The sequence below is a fragment of the Peromyscus eremicus genome, chromosome 1, assembly GCF_949786415.1.
Source record: "Peromyscus eremicus chromosome 1, PerEre_H2_v1, whole genome shotgun sequence".
Taxonomy (NCBI): domain Eukaryota; kingdom Metazoa; phylum Chordata; class Mammalia; order Rodentia; family Cricetidae; genus Peromyscus; species Peromyscus eremicus.
In genome coordinates, this window is record NC_081416.1 from 164,460,825 (window position 1) to 164,481,479 (window position 20,655).

Genomic DNA, 20,655 nt, shown 5'->3' on the forward strand with positions numbered 1-20,655 from the left:
TTTTTTTTTGAAAGCCAGATTTCCTGCTGTTCTGTTAAAAAAACAAAAAAAAACAACAACAACAACAAAAAAAAAACTGAAGACCTGATAATATGAGTCTATTCCCACATGGTACCAATTGATTAGAGTGGAGTAGTGTATTCTGCCTTTAAACAGGCTGTGTACTTTGTAGCTCACTGTAGTCCCCAGTGGCCAGCTCTGTTCAAAGCTTAGCCTGGTGAGCATCACATTTGAGACCTCATTCTGTCCCAAAGCTTTGCTGGAAGAACCTAGATTGATGTTTAGTCAGCAGCCATTGGGGATATAGCCTTGTTGCTTAGGAAAAATGACAGCCCAGTAAAAAATTTGATGGGTAGAAATGTGCAGTTTTTGCCTGAGAGTTTGGTCATCTTTTTTTGCTGTAAATGCTTTTGGCATATCAAACCTCCCATCACAAATGTTCCACCGAAACAGTAACATGGTCTAGTATCGCATGAGCTGTCAACCAGTGGAGGAATGATTTGCTCCTACTCCCGAGAGATGTCCACCCAGCCTCTGCTTGACCACTTCCAACAGCCAGGCACTTATGACCTCCTCACATGGTGGCTAGCTCCATCCTTGAACAGATCCATTATATAGAAAGTCTTTCTTGTGTTGAAGCATCTGGTGCCTTCTTGGGACCTGAAGCCACACAATGTTGGAGCAAGGAGGGCAAGTACTCCTTCTAGGCACAGAGCTTCCACTCACTCACCCTGCATCCAGGGCAGCACAGTGCTTTCTTGCTGTGAGTGAGTAGAAAGAAGCCTCAATTCTGGGGGAAAGAAATTTATTTTTATTTATTTTTTTTTTGGTTTCTTTCAAGATAGGTATTCTCCTCCTAGCTGTTATGGAACTTGGTGTATAGACCAGGCTGGCCTTGAATTCAGAAATCCACCTGCCTTTGCCGCCGGAATACTGGAATTAAAGGCTGAAAATTGTTTTTTAAAATGTCAAAAAATAGTGTGTATTCATTTGTATCTAATGAAATGGTATAAAATTTAGAGTATTAAGGCCAGCCTGGGCTACAGAGTGAGTTCCAGGATAGGCTCCAAAGCTACACAGAGAAACCTTGTCTCGAAAAAAACAAAACAACAACAAAAAATTTAGAGTATTAGTAATTCCCCTGTCCCTCCAAAGTAACCCTTCTCAATAGCCTAGAGTTCGACCTTTTACACGTGAAACACTAGTGGTGCATTATACGTGGTTCTGTATAGCTTTCTCTACAAGATCTCCCTTGGTATCTCGAGTTGACCTGGAATGCATAGCTTCATTCTCCTGCCATAGCTTCCTGGAGGCTAGGGTTACAGCCAGGCACCTCTCATCTTATGAGAGCATAACATCTGCTTCAGTTTATTAGTTATACTTTATTGATAGATATTCCCATTAACCAGGTACGGTGATACATGCCTGTAATCTCAGCACTCAAGAGTCTAAAGCAAGGAAGATTGTGAGTCCAGACTTGCCTGGGCCACATAAACAAGACCCTTTATCTTTGGCTGGAGAGATGGCTCAGTGGGTAAGAGTGCATACTACACTTTCAGAGAACTTGAGGTGGCATACAGCCTCTGGCTTCAGAACTGAAGCCTGTGGCCACTTCAGGTACCTACATGTGTATGCAGTGTGCACATGTGCACAAGTGCTTGCATGCAAGCAACTGCTATGTGTTCACACACGTACACATGTGCATGCACAAGTTAAAAGCAATCAGGCAGAAGATAACAAGGCAGGCTTTTGTTTGTTTGGTTTGGTTTTTTCGAGACAAGGTTTCTCTGTGTGGCTTTGCGCCTTTCCTGGAACTCACTCTGTAGCTCAGGCTAGCCTTGAACTCACAGAGATCTGCCTGGCTCAGCCTCCCAAGTAAGTGCTGGGATTAAAGGCCTGCGCCACAACCGCCCGTCTAAAGGCAGGCTTTTGTATTTGTTTTTAAAAATTCTGTCTTGATCCCACCCCACCCCAGTGTTTTTGGTTTTGTCTTGTTTTGCTTTGAGACAGAGCCTCACTATGTAGTTAGTCCTGGATGTCCTGGAACTCGATATATAGACAGGCTGGCTTCAAACTTAGAGATCCACCTGTTTCTGCTTCCTTGGTGCTGAAATTAAAGGCATATGTTACAACAACTGTCTGGTTTTGTTTTTAAAGTACACTCTGGACCAGCAAGATGACTCAGTGGGTAAAGGCACTTGCCACCAAGCTCAATTTCCTGGGACCCACATGATCAAAAGGGAGAACCAACTCCCACAAATTGTCCTCTGACCTCCACATGTGCGCTTGGCACGTACATATACAGGCATTTACACACAAATAAAATGTAGTGATTTTTTAAAAAAATGAATAAAATACTGTTTTAGGCTCAGGCTGACTGCATAGCCTGCATTTTGGTGAGAAGAAAAATCAACATAAGGCAGTATTTCATAGTGTTATAAAGAAATGAGAGCACTAATACAATTGAGTGACTGTGGAAAAGTGTCAGGGAGACTGTTTCTGAGGAAGTGGTACTGTACTGAGACCCAAGCAAGTCAGGAGCTAGCCTCTGAGGGAAGGGGAGACCAGTGAACAAGAAGGAACTTAATATGTCATGAGGTTGGAGAGACAATAGGAGTCATGCAGGGTACTTTTGGCCAAGGTAAATTTGGACTTATTTAGATTATTTAAGTACAATTGGAAGTCATTGGAGACTTTAAACCAGGAGGTGACTTGTGATTTTGCCTTTAAAACAATTGGTGGGAGACCTGTGTAACTTGGAGCAAAGTTCACTTTCTCTCATCTTTCTCCCCACTGCTTCCATTAAAAAGAACTGACAGCTATACTAATTTGTTCTCCTTTGATATCCAATAGGGATTCTTCAAGGCAACCCAGCCATATACAGCTATCCCCAACAGGGCTGTGTAAGGTCAGAATATGGGGGCCATGCCCTAAAGCCTGGGCCCTGCAGGTTCTGTACACCCTAGGTCTGTGTATAGAATTCTTGGTCTTGGGCAGCCCTGGGGGAGTGGAACTGAGGGCACTGGTTGCAAGAGATGGGTGGGGAAATGTTGAATGGATACTTTAAGCCCCAAATACTTGAGAAAGGCCTCAGAGGAGTGTCTGAAAATGAGCCAGCCAAAACACTAGACCTGCTGTTTGCCCACTTCAAACAGTTTCTGTGTAGTCTTTGCTTAAGAGGAATTTGGACATTTTCTTGTTTGAGTGTTCTCTCTCTCTCTCTCTCTCTCTCTCTCTCTCTCTCTCTGTTGTGTTGTTGTAGACAGAATCTCTCTGTCTAGTCCTAGCTGTCCTGGAACTCACTCTAAGACCAGGCTGGCCTTGAACTCACAGGGATCTGCTTGCCTCTGCCACCACTGCCCCAACCAAGTGTCTTTGCTTTTTATTCTGCCCATTTCCTTCAAGTTGGCACTCTATTGGCTCTTGGATAACAATCTGCTGTGCTGAAAGTCAAGAGGACTCCCACCTCGGAGTCTTGGGCTGAAGTTGACTGAAGGGGGGGCGGGGGGGGGGCGGTACGGTGCTCTAGCCTGTAGTAGAAAGATGGAGTCTTAAGAGTTTAGAGCCAAGCCGGGCGGTGGTGGCGCACGCCTTTAATCCCAGCACTCGGGAGGCAGAGCCAGGCGGATCTCTGTGAGTTCGAGGCCAGCCTGGGCTACCAAGTGAGTTCCAGGAGAGGCGCAAAGCTACACAGAGAAACCCTGTCTCAAAAAACCAAAAAAAAAAAAAAAAAAAAAAAAAAAGAGTTTAGAGCCAAGCCTGTTCCAGAGTAGAAGAGCTATGTTGAAGGGCATGAGATCCCTTCATGGTGGTGATCTTTAAACAGGTCTGTCCATGTTCATGCCCTGGAGCTCACTCACATCTACCGGCTGGTTTGTGACCAGATAGTTACCTGCTGTCAGCATGTACTATCTGCATACCCGAGATCTCTCCTGGGGTCACCATCCCACCTTCCACCTTTGAGCCAGAATTGTGGGGTTTAGTTTGAAGAACTCTTGAGCTCTTTTCTGCTGGTGAGCAGTCACTGTTCAGCTCTGAGAGGAGGCAGCCTGAGACTAGCAAGATCAGCAGATGTGTTTCAGGTCACATGTCTGCTTTGTCATGTCACCGTGAGCCAAACCTTTCTTCATTCAGATCTTTTCACAAATGCACAGCATCTCTTCCTGTTTCTGAAAACCCTTCTGACTTGATCTTTGATTTGGGTCACCCTCCTTTGGCTCTTTGCTGTCCAGTTGTGAGGCAGTTCTTCCCCTTAGTCTCTGAGACTAGGGTCTGGTCTTGGAGTACTAGTCATACCTGTTTCCTGAGTCCACAGTTGGAGAGGAGCTGGTTCATTGTCTGAGGGTCTGGTCTTGGGGTGCCAGTCATGCCTGTTCCATGAGTTACAGTTGGATAGGAGCTCGTTCAGTGTCTGCTGCTGGCTTCATCTTTCTCCCAGAAACTACTCAGAACAAACTCCATGAAACATGAATGGGGCCCTCAGCCCATATTCACCATGACAGTTTCAGCCCCTGCATTCCCTCTGATCCCTTTGCTTTCTTTTCCAGGAGCCTGGAGAGGTGTGGCTGGACCAAGACCTCCCCTGATGTAAGCAGGCTCCCTCCTCCCCCCACCACCCGTTGCCACCACGCCAGGGGACATCCTCAAGCCCTGGCCCTTAGGGGAGAGGTAACAGGAGCCCAGAGCCGAGACCATGTGACGGCGCTGGCCCTTGCCACCGCCGTCCCCCAACCCTGGCCCCAGGCCTGGCACCATGATGTTCCGAGACCAAGTAGGCATCCTCGCTAGCTGGTTCAAGGGCTGGAATGAGTGTGAGCAAACAGTGGCTCTGCTGTCGCTTCTGAAGCGGGTCACCCGTACCCAAGCCCGCTTTCTGCAGCTCTGTCTGGAGCACTCGCTGGCGGACTGCAATGATATCCACCTGCTGGAGTCAGAGGCCAACAGTGCTGGTGAGTCTCTGCCCCTAGAGATGGGAGCACAGCGGGGAGAGCAAGAGCAGGTGCCAGGTGCCACAGCGACCAACCAGCAGTGGTGCTGAGAAATGGACGTTCTGTGCTTGTCTGGTCTCCTGGGGCTGTCCTCAGGTGTGGAATGGGGATTCCCAGGAGGGCAATACAAACTGGAAACTGCCCATATAGAGAAAGGATGGTGTTGGGTAGCTTGTGTGAGCTGCTGAAAGGAACCGGCAAGTCATGAAGTGGCATGGTAGAAGGTGAGTGATGATTTGTTTTCCTAGCTCTAGGACACCAGAGCTAGGAGAGGGTCTCAGAACTTGTAGAAGAGATTGTCTGTACAAGTCTTCACCTCCAAAAGTAAATATGTTGCCGGCCATGAGAGCTTCAAGAGAGTTTGGAATGTAGATGTAGTCCTCCATGTCAGTTCCCTAAGTACGCAGTAGAGGTGCTTTGTCTACTGAAGCTGGCACTGGGATATCTGGGTGAGCCAGATATCCTTAGAACCTGTCCCTAGAGTTCAAGAACAGTCAGTCCAGAGAACCATCTCAGGGGCTAATACATAAGGGCCTTCTGGGCCTTGACATGTAGCTGGGTGCAGAGCTGCTGATCTCATTGACACAGGTGCGAGATGGAGGTCAGAGAATGGGGAGAGTTGTGGATACCCAAAAAAACTAGCTGGGAAGGGAGCTGAGGGACCCCTTGCAGAGTCACCCTGTTCTTTCTACCTTCTGCTTGATTAAGAGCAGTTCCTGTGGAGCCCTTGTAAGCCAAGTTCCCCTAACCTGTGTCAAGTCCTTTGGTGGCTCTTGAGTCACATTTCCTAGGCTGAAATCATAGTTGTTATTTGCTGTAATTGTGCCTCAGCTTCCTCCTCTTTAAAATAAAGATGATAATTCCACCTATGTTAGGGTGCTTATGAGGAGCCAGTGAGTTCATACAGGTGGAGTTCTTCCCACAGTGCCTGGTAAGCAGTAACTACTCAGTAACTGTCAGTTGTTTTTATTGTTAGTCATAGTTACACTCCTCAGAACTACCCTGGGAGATTAGTACTGTTCTCATCCCTATTTTACAGGACTCCAACATGGGTTTCTAAGATTGGGGTTTGGGGAACCATAGAGCTACCCGGCCTCTGTTAACTCCCCAGGCCCAATCATCATAGAAACACCCTTATTTCTTACTGAATTGGATGTACAAGCTGCAGGAGCATCATAGCACAACAGAGGATAGTTATATAGATTTGGAGTCACGTTGGCCTAATGCTCAGTCAGGCAGACAGAGCAGTCAGAGCCTGCTTAGCTGTAGCAGGCTCAGAGCTCAGCCGTCTCCCACCCTTGCCAGCCTCCCTACCAGGAAAAAAGGCTCCCCTGCTCTGGCACCCCAGGATGGAGGTCTGTGTGGGATCTACCCACACTGGAGAGATGGGGTGGTGTCCCTTTGGAGTAAGCCTGTGTTTTACACAGCTTCATCACACCCTACTACCTTGTCCTGAGCACCAGCCTTCTCTGTTTATCAGGTCACCCACTTTGTTGCTTTGTTGCTGTTGATTTATTAAAGCACTTTGAGGTTTTTTTGTTGTTTTCAGAGTAAAACCAATTGATACAGAAGGTTAAAGGTAGGGTCTCCTTTCCCAATTCTCGTGTTTTATGAGATGATTTTTACAATATGAGTACACACATTTTTCTCCTAGCTTTGCCGTGTTACGGGTTTGGCGGGGTGGTTTGTTTTTTGTTTGTTTGTTTTTGAGACAGGGTTTCTCTGTGTGACAGCCCTGGGTGTACTGCAGCTCTCTTTGTAGACCAGACTGGCCTCGATCTCAAAGATCCACCTGCCTCTGCTTTCCGAAGTACTGGGACTAAAGGTGTGCACCATCACTACCACCACTACATCCAACTGATAGTTATTTTTTTGAAACAGGATCTCAGCCTATAGCCCAGGCTTGTCTCAGACTTGCAGTGCAGTGACTCTGCCTCTGCCTGTGTAGTCTGGGATTACAGGCAGGCGCAGTCACACTTCCAGTGACTTTGTCTTCACTGTTGTCTGACCCTCACAGCACCTGTAGGGAAAGTCTGTTTGATGGATGGTGAAGCCTTGGGATACAGAGTAGGCTAGAGCAGTGCTTCTCAACTTCCTAATGCTGTGACCCTTTAATACAGTTCCTCATATTGTGGTGACCCACCCCAGCATGAAATTATTTTGTTGCTACTTCATAACTGTCATTTTGCTACTGTTATGAATCACAATGTAAATTAAATATCTGATAAGCAGGATATCTGATAATGCGGCGACCCCCAAAGGATTCACAACCCACAGGTTGAGAATTGCAGGGCTAGAGGGTAGGGATCAAATTTGACTTGGGAATAGTTGACTACTAACTCTGTCTACCACTTGGTTTTGCTCCTCCAAGCTGTAGTAAGAACCTTTTAAGCAGCTCTAAGATGAATCCCTAGGTGTCTCTGGAGCTCCTAGTTTGGAAGTATGTATTTCTAAAGTATTTGCTTTTACCACATTACCACATTGCCAGTGAACAATATGCTGTACAAAACAGTGGAGGCCCTTTCTTTTCTTTCTTTCTGTTCTTTCTTTCTTTTTTTTTTTTGGAGATGGGGTTTCTCTGTGTAGCCGTAGCTGTCTTGAAACTCGCTTTATAGACCAGGTTGCCTTCAAACTCATATAGACCCATCTGCCTTTGCCTCCCCGGTGCTGGGATTAAAGGTATGTGCACCACACCCAGCTGGAGAGGCCCTTTCTTTCTTTCTTTTTTTTTTTTTCCAGAGCTGAGGACTGAACCCAGGGCCTTACGCTTGCTAGGCAAGCGCTCCACCACTGAGCTAACTCCCCAACTCTGAGGCCCTTTCTTAACAGTTACGTTGGCTTGTTGGGGAGGACTCAGCCAAGGCTGGAGGACTACTGCGTGACTATATAAATCAAGGTCTTACCTCCCTGGCATGTGTTGAGACGTTTCCTATGAAGCTGGCACTTGATGGGTAGAGCGGTAAGGAGAACAAAGTGAGGGAAGAGAGGGAGGCCTTCGCATATCTCATAGTGAGCAGGAAGGGTGCCTGCCAGGAGTATAGCAAAGCATCACTTGAAGTGTTCATGTGTCTGTGGGGTAAGTCTGTGGGGCCTTGAATGCTTCTTCCTAATGAATGTGAGGGCCTTAAGACTAAAGCGGTGGCATCTTCTGTCACACCCTTAGTAGACACCCCACTCTCCTGCTTATTTCTATCTCTTGGAACTGGAATCTGGCATGCACGACTACCACCTGCCTGGGATCCAGGTTCTTGTAAGGACTAAGATGAACCATGTCCTTCTAGTCCATCTATTTGTCTTGGGATGGCAGGCACATGAGGGTTCTAGATCCAGGTCTGCCCTCTTGGCTATGAGTAGGTGTGACCTTAGCCGTTCTGAGCATACTACTTTCTCTGTGGAGGAGGTCCAGCACATTCTAGAGCAATAGCTCTTAGTATCTAATGCATAGTCGATGTAGTTGAGTGTAGAGATAGTGCTTAGCAAATGTGAGTTCTATCCTCAGTACTAACAAAAATAATCAAAACATAATGGGTGCCCTCCTCATGGTATCTGCCCCTTTTGTCCCCTCCCCAGAAAGATTCATACTTACCCAGCCGGCCAAGTCTTGAGTTCAGCTGACCCACTAGTCCTCAATTAAGAGGCATCTGTTCCAGTGAAACTTCCAGTGGAAGTTTCTCTGCTTAAGATCCCCTCAGAGCAGCTAGGCGGTGGTGCGCACGCCCTTAATCCCAGCACTCAGGAGGCAGAGACAGGCGGATCTCTCTGAGTTCAAGGCCAGCCTGGTCTACAGAGCAGTTCCAGGACAGCCAGGACTGTTACATAGAGAAACCCTGTCTTGGGGGGGTGGGGGGTGGGGGAGGATTCTCCTCAGATCAGGATGCCTGAGCAGTAAGGCAGAGGCTCTGCTTCCTCCTCCAGTTCTCCAGTGTGACCTCTCAGTTTGAATCTTTGCTGTCTATCTTCATAGATAATTCAGAGAGCTGAGAAAAATTGACCTTAGTATGTCCTAGTCTTGACTTCATATTTCCAGTCCCCTAGGGACTTTCTAAAAATAATGAACCTAGTGTTCTCTTAGATCTAATATTCAGGGTTGGCGCTAATATTCACCCAGTGGTGAAGCACCAGGCTGGGTGCTGGTGCTGCTGCTTCTGCTTCTGGGTGTGTCCAGGAAAGTGGTGAGTGAGCAGTCACATATTTCCAGAAGTAGGGAAATGGGTTTACCGCTGTGGAAGGGGACTCCAGCACAGGTAGCCACATGAGTTTTACGGAAGTAGAATCTGAGGTGACATCTAAGACCAGAAAAGAAAAGCAGGAATCCAGGTCCCTGAGCAGGGAAGAAGAGTGTCTTAGTTTGCCTTCTATTGCTGTGATAAACATTGATCAAAAACAGCTTGGGGAGGGAAGGATGTCCCTTCCATCCTGAAGGGACATCAAGACAGGAACTGAAGCAGATACCACTGAGGAACACTGCTTCCTGCCTTTTTGTCCATGGCTTGCTTGATCTTCTTTCATGTACCACTCAGGACCACTTGCCTATAGTGGTCTGGGCCTGCCCACAGAAAATTAATCAAGAAAATGTCTCACAGGCTTGCCTACAGGACACTTTTCTGTAAACATTCATTCTAGTTTGTATCAGGTTAACAAAAACCAACCAGGACAGAGAGGGCTAGGGTTCCCTACTTGTCCCAGTTCTTCTCTGCTGTTTGGAGGAGCTCTAACCGCAATCATGGCCCTCTTTCTCACCGAGTGTGCCTTGGACCATAGGTGTTCCCATGGATTCCCATGGTAGGAGGAGATTGAGCCTAGGCAGCTAAGATCACTTCTCCCTCATCTTACGGCTTCCTGGGCTACATTTCCTGCACTTCTTCCCATGTCCAGTTTTCTGAGTCAGTCCTCCTATCTAGCAGGTTTGAGCTTCTCCCTCTCTGGCTCCCTGAATTTGGGTGGGGAAACTGAGGTCAGAAGGGGCCATGTTGAGTGATTCATCAGAGCTCATCCTCTGATGCCCCCACCCTTCCCTTTCTGGCCCTTTTGACATAGTTCATCAAACAAAAATGTGCACCCCTGGTCCTCCCTGATGTCTGTGTGAGCTGGGGTGAGACAGAGAAGGGTATGTCTGGAGCCAAACCCCAGCCCCTCTGACTAGTGCCAGAGGCCAACATGATTGTTGCAATAGCTAAGCACATAAAAATGGGTTTGCTCTTATGATAGTCTCAAAGATATATTTGGCTCCTATGATTTGCCAGGACCCAGGGTCATGACCTACTTAGCTTAGGTTGTCTGGTCAGTCCTGCCCTGTGACCGGCCGTTGTGCTAAGGAGGGCACTCACACAGTCTCCTTTACCCTCTCCATGTCCTCAAATTTGCAGCTTGTACCCCAGCATTGCTTGGTCCCCCAACCCCAGTCCACCCATCTCCAGAATTTCATCACTACAAATTATGACTTTAAGGCCAGACATGTGTCTGTTTTTGATAAATAATTTTGTAAAATTCCCCACCCCTGTGGGGAATCTTAAGGGGGTGTCCCAGATATTCTCTGCTAAGTGAACCACTGGCTCAGCACCCTCAAGACAGCCTGGAGGAAGATTTCTACCCAGGAGTAGTGGAGGTAAGGGTTTAATGTGCTGAGCACTTGCTTAGTGCAAGGTGTTTTGCATCCTTCTGTTGACTCTCTACAACCCTGGGACCTCAGGGCTTTTACAGCCAGCGTTACAGAGACAGATGAGCAAAATTAGAGAATGTAAATAACCTGCCCACGATTCAATATACTAAGTCATGGAAACAGAAATAGATTTTTATTTTGTTTTGGTTTTTTTGGTGGTTGTTGTTTTGTTTTTGTTTTTTGTTTTTTTAGATACTCTCTGTGTAGCTTTGGAGCCTGTCCTGGAACTCTGTAAACCAGGCTGGCCTCGAACTCACAGAGATTCGCCTGCCTCTGCCTCCCAAGTGCTAGGATTAAAGGCGTGCGCCACCACCACCCGGCTCAGATTCTTTACCCAGACAAGTTTTTCCTTTTGAATTTGCAGAATATGCTCTGCCTTAAGGCAGAATGACTGAGTTTGTGAGATTCCAGAGAGGGCAGGCACACTATACACATAGACATTACTACCTAACAACAGACCATCTGGGTTCAATTGTGCAGGTATTCATTGGGCCCCTACTGTACCTTAGCTCTGGGCCAGAGTTTTCTGATCTGGGCAGGAAACTAGAAGTTCATCTCCACCCTTCATCTGCAGCCCCAGCTGGGCTCACCCCAAGGGGCCCGAGGCTGTGCACATTCCTTGGACTCATTCCAGTGCTCATTGATGCTTCCCAGTCCTGGGAGGCCCGCCCTTCCCACCACCACCACTCAGACACATGAACACACATTTCCCCAGGGTCAGCCTTCATTGATCCAAAACTACTCTCCTTTCTGGGCAGTAGAACAAGGTCCTTCTTTGAGCCCAACCCTTGAGGCTGTTCTGTCACGTCCCCTGGCAGTACCAGAGGAGAAGCTGCATCCCATAGCCCTGGGGTCCTGGCAGTACTCTGGGGGTGGGGGAAGGTTTAGACAAGGCTTCCCTCTGTCCTAGATGCCTCTGGCTACACTGTAAGGCCTAAACAACAGCAATTGAGAAGTCAGGGTAGGGATAATGGGGTGGCTGACTACAAGAGGAGCATGGAGACAAACACCCATCACTGAGCCACATCCTGCACATTTACTACAGGCAGACTGTTAATCCTTCACCGACACCATTTCCTAAATCTGAGCAGCCCAGATCTCGAACTCTATACTCCTTTTACAGAAGAGGAAGCATAGTGCTCTAACAGCTGGAATGCAAGACCTTTGACTTTGTCCTTAATATTGCTGTATTTCTTCATGCTATATTTCTTATCAAGAACTAGAAGTTCAGAAACTAAATCTAAAAAGGGGATATTCAAGAGTTATATGACCCAGTGCTAGATGGAGGTGGCAGATGTGACCCAACTGGCCGGCAGATGGCTGAATTGGTAAAGGCACTTAAAGGCGAGCCTGACACCTTAAGTTGGGTTCCTGGGACCCATGTGGTATGTGGGGAGACTCGACTCCTGTAAGTTGTCTTCTGACCTTCATGAGTGTACTATGGCATGCGGACACAGGCACACACAACCTAACCAATCTGGGCCTTGTAATTTAGGCTTATAAATAGCAGCTAATTGGAATACTGAGGCAGGAAGATCACCACTTCATTGCCTCTCTCAGTTATAGAATGATCAAGGCTAGCCTGGGCCACTTAGTGAGGCCCTATCTTCAAGTGCAAAGTAAAAAGAAGGCTGAGGGTGTAGCTCAGTGGTAGACTACTGCTTTAGCACACTTAAGGCTTCATGCTCAGTCCATAGGTTCAAGGGTGGAGAGGAAGACAGGTCGTAGGATTTGGCTAGGGAAAAGGTTATTGCAGCAAATCCTTGAATCTCAGCTTCACTGTGTAGAGAGCCCCAAGGAAGATGGGATAGGCCACTCGTGCTGAGTCTATGTCTGATGAGAAGTGGAGAGTGACCTAGAAATGAAGGTGATGTTAGGCTGTGAGTTCTTGGAGTTGAATCTGGGTGCGGGCTGCCATACTAAACATATAAACAGAAACTGATGTGATTTGAGTGTGATTTAGGAAGATAAACCCACCTGTATGGACAGGACAGTTTAGAGGTCATCAGTGGGAGGCCGGGAGACCAGGTAAAAAAAACTGCAGCAACCATTCATTGCATCTTTGATTCGAGGTCACATTCCATTCTTTTTAACATTTATTTATGTAGTTATTTATTGATTGATTTTGTGGGATATAGTGTGTACCCCATGGCAGTATGGAGGTCAGAAGACAATTGGTAGGGAGCTGATTCCTTCCACAGTGTGGCTCCCAGGAAAACTCAGTTCATCAGGCTCAGGCTTGGGAACAGTGCCTTTCTGTACCCACTGAGCCATCCCACCAGCTCCCACTTTACTTTTCTTATTAGCTTATTGAATCTCAAACCAACACTTTGAATCAGGTTCTATAATTTTCTCTCAAGTTTTTTTTAAAGATTTTTTTAATATTTTAAATTTATTTATTAATTTTATTTCACGTACATTGGTGTTTTGCCATGGGTGTTGGGTCTCAGGAACTGGAGTTACAGACAGTTGTGAGCTGCCATGTGGGTGCTGGGAATTGAACCAGGGTCCTCTGGAAGAGCAGTCAGTGCTCTTAACCAGTAAGCCATCTCTCCAGCCCTCTTCTCTCAAGTTTTGCAGGTAGTAGTATTTTGGGAGGAGGTTCAAGGATAGCCTGGGCTACATAGCAAGAATCCACCTCCAAAAGCAAACAAATCAGTGTTTAATAAGATTTAAGATGACTTACCTAAAATCTAACCAGTGAAGAATCTAGACTCTCTTATGCCAGAGAACAAGCTTCTTCTTTTTTTTTCCTTTTTTTTTGAGGAGGTGGGGGTTGGGGTTGGGGTTGAGATGCGGTTTCTTTACGTAGTCCTGGCTGGCCTTGAACTCAGAGATCCATCTGCCTCTGCCTCCCAAGTGCTAGATTAAAGGTGTGCGCTATTACCTGGCTGAGAACAAGCTTTTAACTTTTATTCTAACACTTCCCTTTAGGCAGGAGGAAGGGAAATACTGGTGAGCAGGCAAGTAGGTGCAGCCAAGGAATAAGCCTTTATGTGGCAGAAGGAGCTTCCATATGCCTGAGTGGATTGGAGGTCACTCAGGACAGGAGTGACGGAAGTAGAAAAATGGCTCTAGAAGCAGCTCTATGAGGGCAGGGCAAGGGTAGTAAATGGGAAAAGTAGAGGAGACTGGAACTGAGGGAGAGACCATGAGCTTGTACGTTTTTGATCGTGTCTCCTCGTGTTCCTAATGCTCATTCTTCTTCCCTCTGTAGCCATCGTCAGCCAGTGGCAGCAGGAGTCCAAAGAGAAGGTGGTGTCCCTCTTGCTATCCCACCTGCCCCTGCTGCAGCCAGGCAACACAGAGGCCAAGTCAGAGTACATGAGACTGCTGCAGAAGGTGCTGGCCTACTCCATCGAGAGCAATGCCTTCATTGAGGAGAGCCGCCAACTCCTCTCCTATGCCCTCATCCACCCAGCCACCACGCTGGAGGACCGCAATGCGCTCGCCCTCTGGCTGAGCCACCTGGAAGAGCGGCTGGCTAGTGGTTTCCGCACCCGGCCAGAGCCCTCCTACCATTCACGCCAGGGCTCAGATGAGTGGGGGGGACCTGCAGAGCTGGCCCCTGGAGAGGCAGGACCAGGCTGGCAGGATAAGCCACCCCGGGAAAATGGACATGTACCCTTTCACCCGTCCAGCTCAGTGCCGCCGCCGCCACCGCCGGCCATCAGCAGTCTTGGGAGCAGTGCAAACACAGGTGAGGCCTGTCTTCCGAGGTGGCTGTACCTGCTTGAAACTAGTCAGAACGGGCTGTCTTCTCCTGCTCGGTGGCCTTGGCTTTATAAGGGAGGCAGTGCAGAGGTTGTGAACTGGCTTCAGAGCTGAACCTGACCTATAGATGTGTCTTAGGAACTCACATTTGATTTGGTTTTAAATAACTTTAATATATAAAATTTTAAAAATCAGATTTCTAGCTTCTGAAAAAGTCTCAAGATCTGGAGCCTCACAGACTATATTCCTAGTGGCAGCTTGAGAGAGTGCTGAGCTGCCTATACATGAGCCCCTGTGACCCTCTTAGCATTTTTTTCTTTCCTTTTTCTTTATTTTTTTAAATGTGTGGGTGGGTGTTTTGCTAGCTTGTCGGTATACCATGTGCATACCATGTCCAAAGAGGCCAGAAGAGGGTTCCATAGAGCAAGAGTTGCAGATGGTTGTGAGCCACCGTGTGGGTTCTGGGAACTGAACTCTGGTCCTCTGCAAGAGCAACAAGCATTCTTTAACCACTGAACATCTCTCCAGCCCTCCATATCAACATTTCTGATTCCTGGCTGGCTTCTGAGGACCCCTGGCAGGGATGGATACCATCACCTGAGGTCTCTTTAGCTCACTCAGGATTTTGGTCTTCCAACATGAGAAGTGTGTGTGTAAATTTGACACTGCAGAGTATCAGCTGTTTATAGTTGAGCATTGGTGCCAGGTGCTCTCAGTAGCACGATTACAGATACAGTCTCAGTTAAGCCTTCTCACACACTATTAGGCCTATGATTACACAAATGAGGTCTTAGGATTCAAAGATCGGAAATCATGTAGTTGAAATCACACGTAGAACAAGTAGTGGAACTGGCCAAGGTTCAGACTTAAGCAGTTTGGGCCAGAACTGCCTCTGACCAGTGCTGTTCTGCTAACCAGCTAAGCCCAGAGGTTGGGTAAAACAGGAGCTGTTATTAAGGTGCCTTTTTGAAATGTTAGCTAAGATGAACAGTGTAAGGCACTGTGGCTTCTCTAAGTTATGAAGAGTGGCATGACCTAATTAAAGGCCAGTGCTCATAATTTAGCCTTAGGTGGTCAGCCCCTTTCAGCAGGCACTGGTTAAAGTAGGCCAGGCAAGATAGAGTTCTCAGGGCATTTCCAGGGAACTCTAGCAACCCCATTTACTTTGAAGTACCACACTTCCTGTACCAGGTTTGGAGGCTATATTAGCATTGATTGTTCTGACCGGGAAACATTGAGCACTTTGCTAGGAGCTATTCTGAGGACTTCATAACTATAAACTATAAAACTTGGCTTAGGCTCAGAAGTCCCCTGCCCAAGATAATGTCAGAATTAAATCCAGGTAGTGTGGCTCTGGAGCTCAGAGTCTGAATACCTGTACTGCACAGCCTCTGCCTAAAAATGACCCATGCAGTGACTACCCCACCCCCTGTGTGCTTCCTGGTTCAGAACCCTAGTAGGCTCTTTGTTTTTGCTTTTCCTTTTGGAAACACTTGTGGTAGAACTCAGAATCTTGACGATACAGACAAGGCTGTCCCACTGAGCTACAGCCCCAGCACTCCAAGCAACTTTGAAGGACCAAGCTTTTACATTGTTGGATAGGTGTATGGACCAAAAGAGAAAGGAATGAGCCATTCCATGTAGAGGGCACACCATGATTGAAAGGCATGGTGGTACCCAGTAGAGCATCAGTGTACATCAGGTCTTAAGATTCTTCCAGTAGGGCTGGAGAGATGGCTCAGAGGTTAAGAGCACCGACTGCTCTTCCAGAGGTCCTGAGTTCAATTCCCAGCAACCACATGGTGGCTCACAACCACTTCTAATGAGATCTGGTGCCCTCTTCTGGTCTGCAGGGACACATGCAGGCATACTGTATACATAATAAATAAATAAATGTTAAAAAAAAAAAAAAGAAAGAAAGAAAGAAAGAAAAGAAAAGATTCTTCCAGTGATCATATTGGTGCATGCTAGGCTAACCTGTACCTATTGAGGACTTCATATGGACAAAGAGACAAAATCCTGTCCAAGAGCACTGATTTCAGAGGTAGTAGAATTAGGATTTGAAGTCAGATCTTCAGGCCACTGTTTGGGGCTTTGAAGGATAAAATGAAACTTTTGGACATCAGACAGTTGCAGGAAGCAGGAAACCATTAAAATATTTTTGAGTGGGAAGCAAAGATTGGCCTGGGAGGGCAGGCAGGGTGAGTTTGGTGCACTGCCAAGGACAGACCAGGATTTCTTGGAGAGTGCGAGGCTGTGGATCTGTAGCCGGCATTCCTGTTTTTATAATCGTCAGGCAGTGGCCAGCCTCCACCCCAACACAGGCCAAGCAGGACTCCTCAGGAACTGCATGGTCACTCCAGTCAGGGTAATTTCCTGCCCTCTCAGCCTCACCAGCCCACTTCTTGGCTGAGAAGGGAGGAAGGAGGTGGCCAGGGGCACCAAGACAGGCACAAAGGCCTGTATTGAGGGTTTTCCAGCTCTGGGGCCCAGAGTGCCATCTTCTTCCAAGAGGCCCCAAATAGGGCAGAAGCCAGAGTCCACAGTGTCCAGAAACTTGGAAGGAGCCCTGCGTAGAGGACTCCAACAGGATTCTGGGCAATAGCGGAGCCTGACACTATCTGTGTACAGTGGGCTAGTCAGTAACTTCTCCCTTGGGTAACTTTCTGGCTAGGAGAGTCAATATTGTTACATATTGTAACAGAAGGTAGTACCAAGATGGCCTCCTCCTGGGTGGGCTGTCACTGGGACACTTAGAGGAACCCCATCCTGTACTCTTTCTCTTTCTCTTCTTAGTCCCCTGTGGGAACTGGGGCAAAGTAGTTCAGCTTCCCAGGCCTTGTCCTCACCTAACCAGGCTTTTTGGCTTTCTCTGTTTCTCTCTAGGCTGCCACGGGAACTTCTGGATTCCCTGTGCTGAGCTCACAGGCCCTCTTAGCACTCATTTGTTCTTTATGAAACTCAGTTGGAAGGCTCCTGTGTTGTATCCTGCCCCTGAGCCTGGGGTACAAACAGGATTGGGTCAGGTTGCTCCCCTTCATAAGTCCACAGTCCAGGACAAGAAGCTGGCTTAGCACAAGGGCAACAAGTGCTTGACTTGCCGTAGCCAAAAGGAGGTGCTTGAGCAAGATGCAGGCAGAAGCAGATGACAGAAAAGGATGGTGAAGCAGTGCTAGGACAGGGAAAAGACAGTGACAAGGTCTGGATGTTCAGAGGCTCCTGCCTTGTCGAGGGAATCAACTTGGAACCTTTTGCTTACCTCAGAAATGGAGTGGACAGAGTGTGAAATGTCTTGGGGAAGAGGGTACTGACTTCACCCTGAGTTACCAGGCCTCTTAGCTGGTCGGTTTGGATTCAGTCCAGGAAAAAATGGAGACAAAGGGTCCAGTCACAGAGATGTTAGAGAAGCAGTTCATTAGCTAGGCGTGAAGGTACACACCTATAATCCCAATATGTGAGAGACTGAGGCAGGAGGATTGTGAGTTTGAGGTCAGCCTGAGCTATATAGTTGGTTCTGGGCCACTATAGCAATATTCTTTCTTGAGCTTCCCGTCCCCCCAAAGTAAAAAGGGACTCAACGCACTTGGCTTATTTGTAAGTACTAGGGAAGCAATTTCCTGGGCCATCCATCCCCCTGTGATTGCTGAGGATGCTGATGTCATGTACAGATCTCTGCTTCATGGACTATCTCTCTAGCAAAGGGGTTTATTAGTTAATAAGCAGACAACTATGTAAGAGAATCTGGTTTGTGATCGGTGTTTAAAGGCGAGAGAATAATTGGGATGGAGGACTAGAAGGCATTGACAAGATGGAAGTCTTAGGGTAGGACTCAGGAGGTAACAGTTAACTGAGGCTTGAGACTGCCAGCTGCTAAGTTTGGGGAGTTGAGAATGTGGTGGGGTTCAGTGGCAGAGTACTTGTCTAGTTTGCCGGAGGCCCTGGGTTCGTTCTTTCTTCAGTATCACAGAAAAGGGAACAGAAAGAAAAAGAGCAAATGTCAAAATCCTTTGGTGTGACCTTAAAGTGTTCCGGAGCAAGCATTTGGTGTTCAGAAACCAGGGTGATCACATATATCTAATCCCAGCACTTAAGAGACAGAAAGAAGCACAAGGATGCTTTGAGAGGCCCTGTCTCAAAAGAGGACTGGGGTGGTTGGTTCCAGAGAAGTGAGGACTAGAAAGACCTTGAGCCAGGACTGGGCTATAGGAGATGAGAGATCAGAGGTGACTGGGGGGCCAGGGTTTTCAGGTATGTGGAAGAATTTGGATTTTGTTGTCAGCATGAAGGAAGCTACTAGGATCTAAACAGGCCAAATTTGCACATGCCTGTAATCCCAGCACATAGGAAGATCACTGAGTTTGAGGTCAGCCTGACTACAAAATGAGAACCAATCTCTTAAGAAGCCGCCACCCCTAAAAAACAATCAGCATAGCTGCTGTAAGGAAAGGGGGCTGTAAGTAGCAAGAGTGAAGGGAAGAATCCAGTTAGACATGGCAGTGATACCAGCCACAGCTACTGGGGTTTGGATAAGAGTGTGAGCAAAGGAGCAGGGCAAGTTCAGAGGAATCTGGCAGCATGCTGGGAAGTTGGGTGTTGGCATGGGAGGTTGAACAATATCTATCGACAGTTGCTCTTGGGGCCCCTTGGCTCCTTCCTTCCCTTCCCCTTGGTAGATTACAGGATTGAGCGGGCCATGGTCTTTTTTATGCGCAGATCCCCAACCTGACCTCTTGATTTTCCTTCTCTGGCCAGGTCTCCCCTGCCAAATCCACCCTAGCCCACTGAAGCGCTCCATGTCACTCATCCCTACAAGCCCCCAGGCCCCTGGTGAGTGGCCGAGTCCAGAGGAGCTTGGGGCCCGGGCTGCTTTCACCACGCCCGACCACGCACCCCTTTCGCCACAGAGCAGTGTGGCCTCCTCTGGCAGTGAGCAGACGGAGGAGCAGGGCTCCAGCCGGAACACTTTCCAAGAGGATGGAAGCGGGATGAAAGGTGCATCCAGAGGACATGCCAGAACCCTTCTCCAGGGCTTGGGCCGGGCTGGAAGGACAGAAAATTGCCTGTAGCTGCCACCTCAGGGAGGAGGGGACAGGTCTGAAGGCAATAGATAGCCCCTCCCCTCACAGCCAGCCAGAGCTCAAGATAATTGATGGATGAGATTAAATCATAGAGGCCATCCAAGCAGCTCAGTAGGTCAGGTGTCCTGCTGGGGAAGACTGAAAGGGCCTCACTAGGAAGGTAGAGGCAGTTTCTGGTCCCAACCCCTCCCAGCTCACTGCAGTTTCTAAGGCTACTGGTGGCTCATGCCTGATCTCTTTCCCACCCCCATCTCCCGGTCACCAGTGTTCTTCTCCTGACTAACCTCTCTCCTTTTACACAGACGTGCCCTCATGGCTCAAGAGCCTCCGCTTGCACAAGTATGCTGCTTTGTTCTCACAGATGAGCTATGAAGAGATGATGACCCTAACAGAGCAGCACCTTGAGTCGCAGGTGAACCCGAGGGACCACTGGGGAGGTGTTGGGCCAGCACCACTGGGTGCTGTTCCTGCTATCAAGCCTTGTCTGTCCCTGGTCTCTGTTGGGACACCCCTGTGTACCTTACCTATATCCAGTTTCCTGTCTCCTTCTGTCCTCATCACAGAACGTCACCAAAGGTGCCCGGCACAAGATAGCCCTGAGCATCCAGAAGCTTCGTGAGAGACAGAGTGTCCTCAAGTCCCTAGAGAAGGTGAGGACCTGGTATCCTCATCTCCAAGGCCCAGTGGTACAGGCAGGTGGAAGGCTTTGGGTCAGCCTTGTTGGCAGCTGCCTGGACCACCTCATTCCTGCAGTCTGACCTCTGGTGGCCTCAGGCATGAGCAGCTGGATTCCAGAGACCTTGAGCAAGTTGTCATTAAAGAGCTCCTAGTTCTGCCTGAGAGGTTCCCTCCCGCCCTCTCTTCCTTCCCTGTTTGCTTTGTGATTCCAGAATGTCTTTTAACATTAGACCTGATAGGTAGGGGGTTTTTTTGTCGGTGAGTTGCAGTTGTACAGAGATCTTTTTATTTGACTTTCTCCTCCAGTCGATCCTGTGTCTGCTTCCATTATCTTCCTCCTTTCCTCTCCCTGCTGCCTCCTTCTGGTTTTCCCTCTTCCTTCACATCTTATCTGAATCTCTGCTTTCTCCTTGGAGGGAAGAAAGAGTTTACCTGGCTGATGGGCCAGAGCTTCCCTTATCTGACCTCTGTGCTAGAACCTTGCATACCATGTGGGCTTCTCTGAGCCTTATCTGACCACACTTGTGTAGTCATTTTT

General features: G+C 47.9%; 1 protein-coding gene across 2 annotated transcripts in view; it reads left to right on the top strand.

Annotated features, from left to right (window-relative positions):
• The window catches only part of Samd4b (sterile alpha motif domain containing 4B), a 40,188-nt gene that overhangs the window by 10,446 nt on the left and 9,087 nt on the right, over window positions 1-20,655 (top strand). For both annotated transcript variants that reach the window (XM_059279160.1, XM_059279165.1), the window contains exons 2-6: window positions 4,548-4,949; window positions 13,865-14,347; window positions 19,114-19,353; window positions 19,742-19,851; window positions 20,003-20,089. In XM_059279160.1, the coding sequence (XP_059135143.1) occupies window positions 4,754-4,949; window positions 13,865-14,347; window positions 19,114-19,353; window positions 19,742-19,851; window positions 20,003-20,089 (1,116 nt within the window). In that variant the 5' untranslated portion in view covers window positions 4,548-4,753. The remainder of the gene's footprint in view (window positions 1-4,547; window positions 4,950-13,864; window positions 14,348-19,113; window positions 19,354-19,741; window positions 19,852-20,002; window positions 20,090-20,655) is intronic.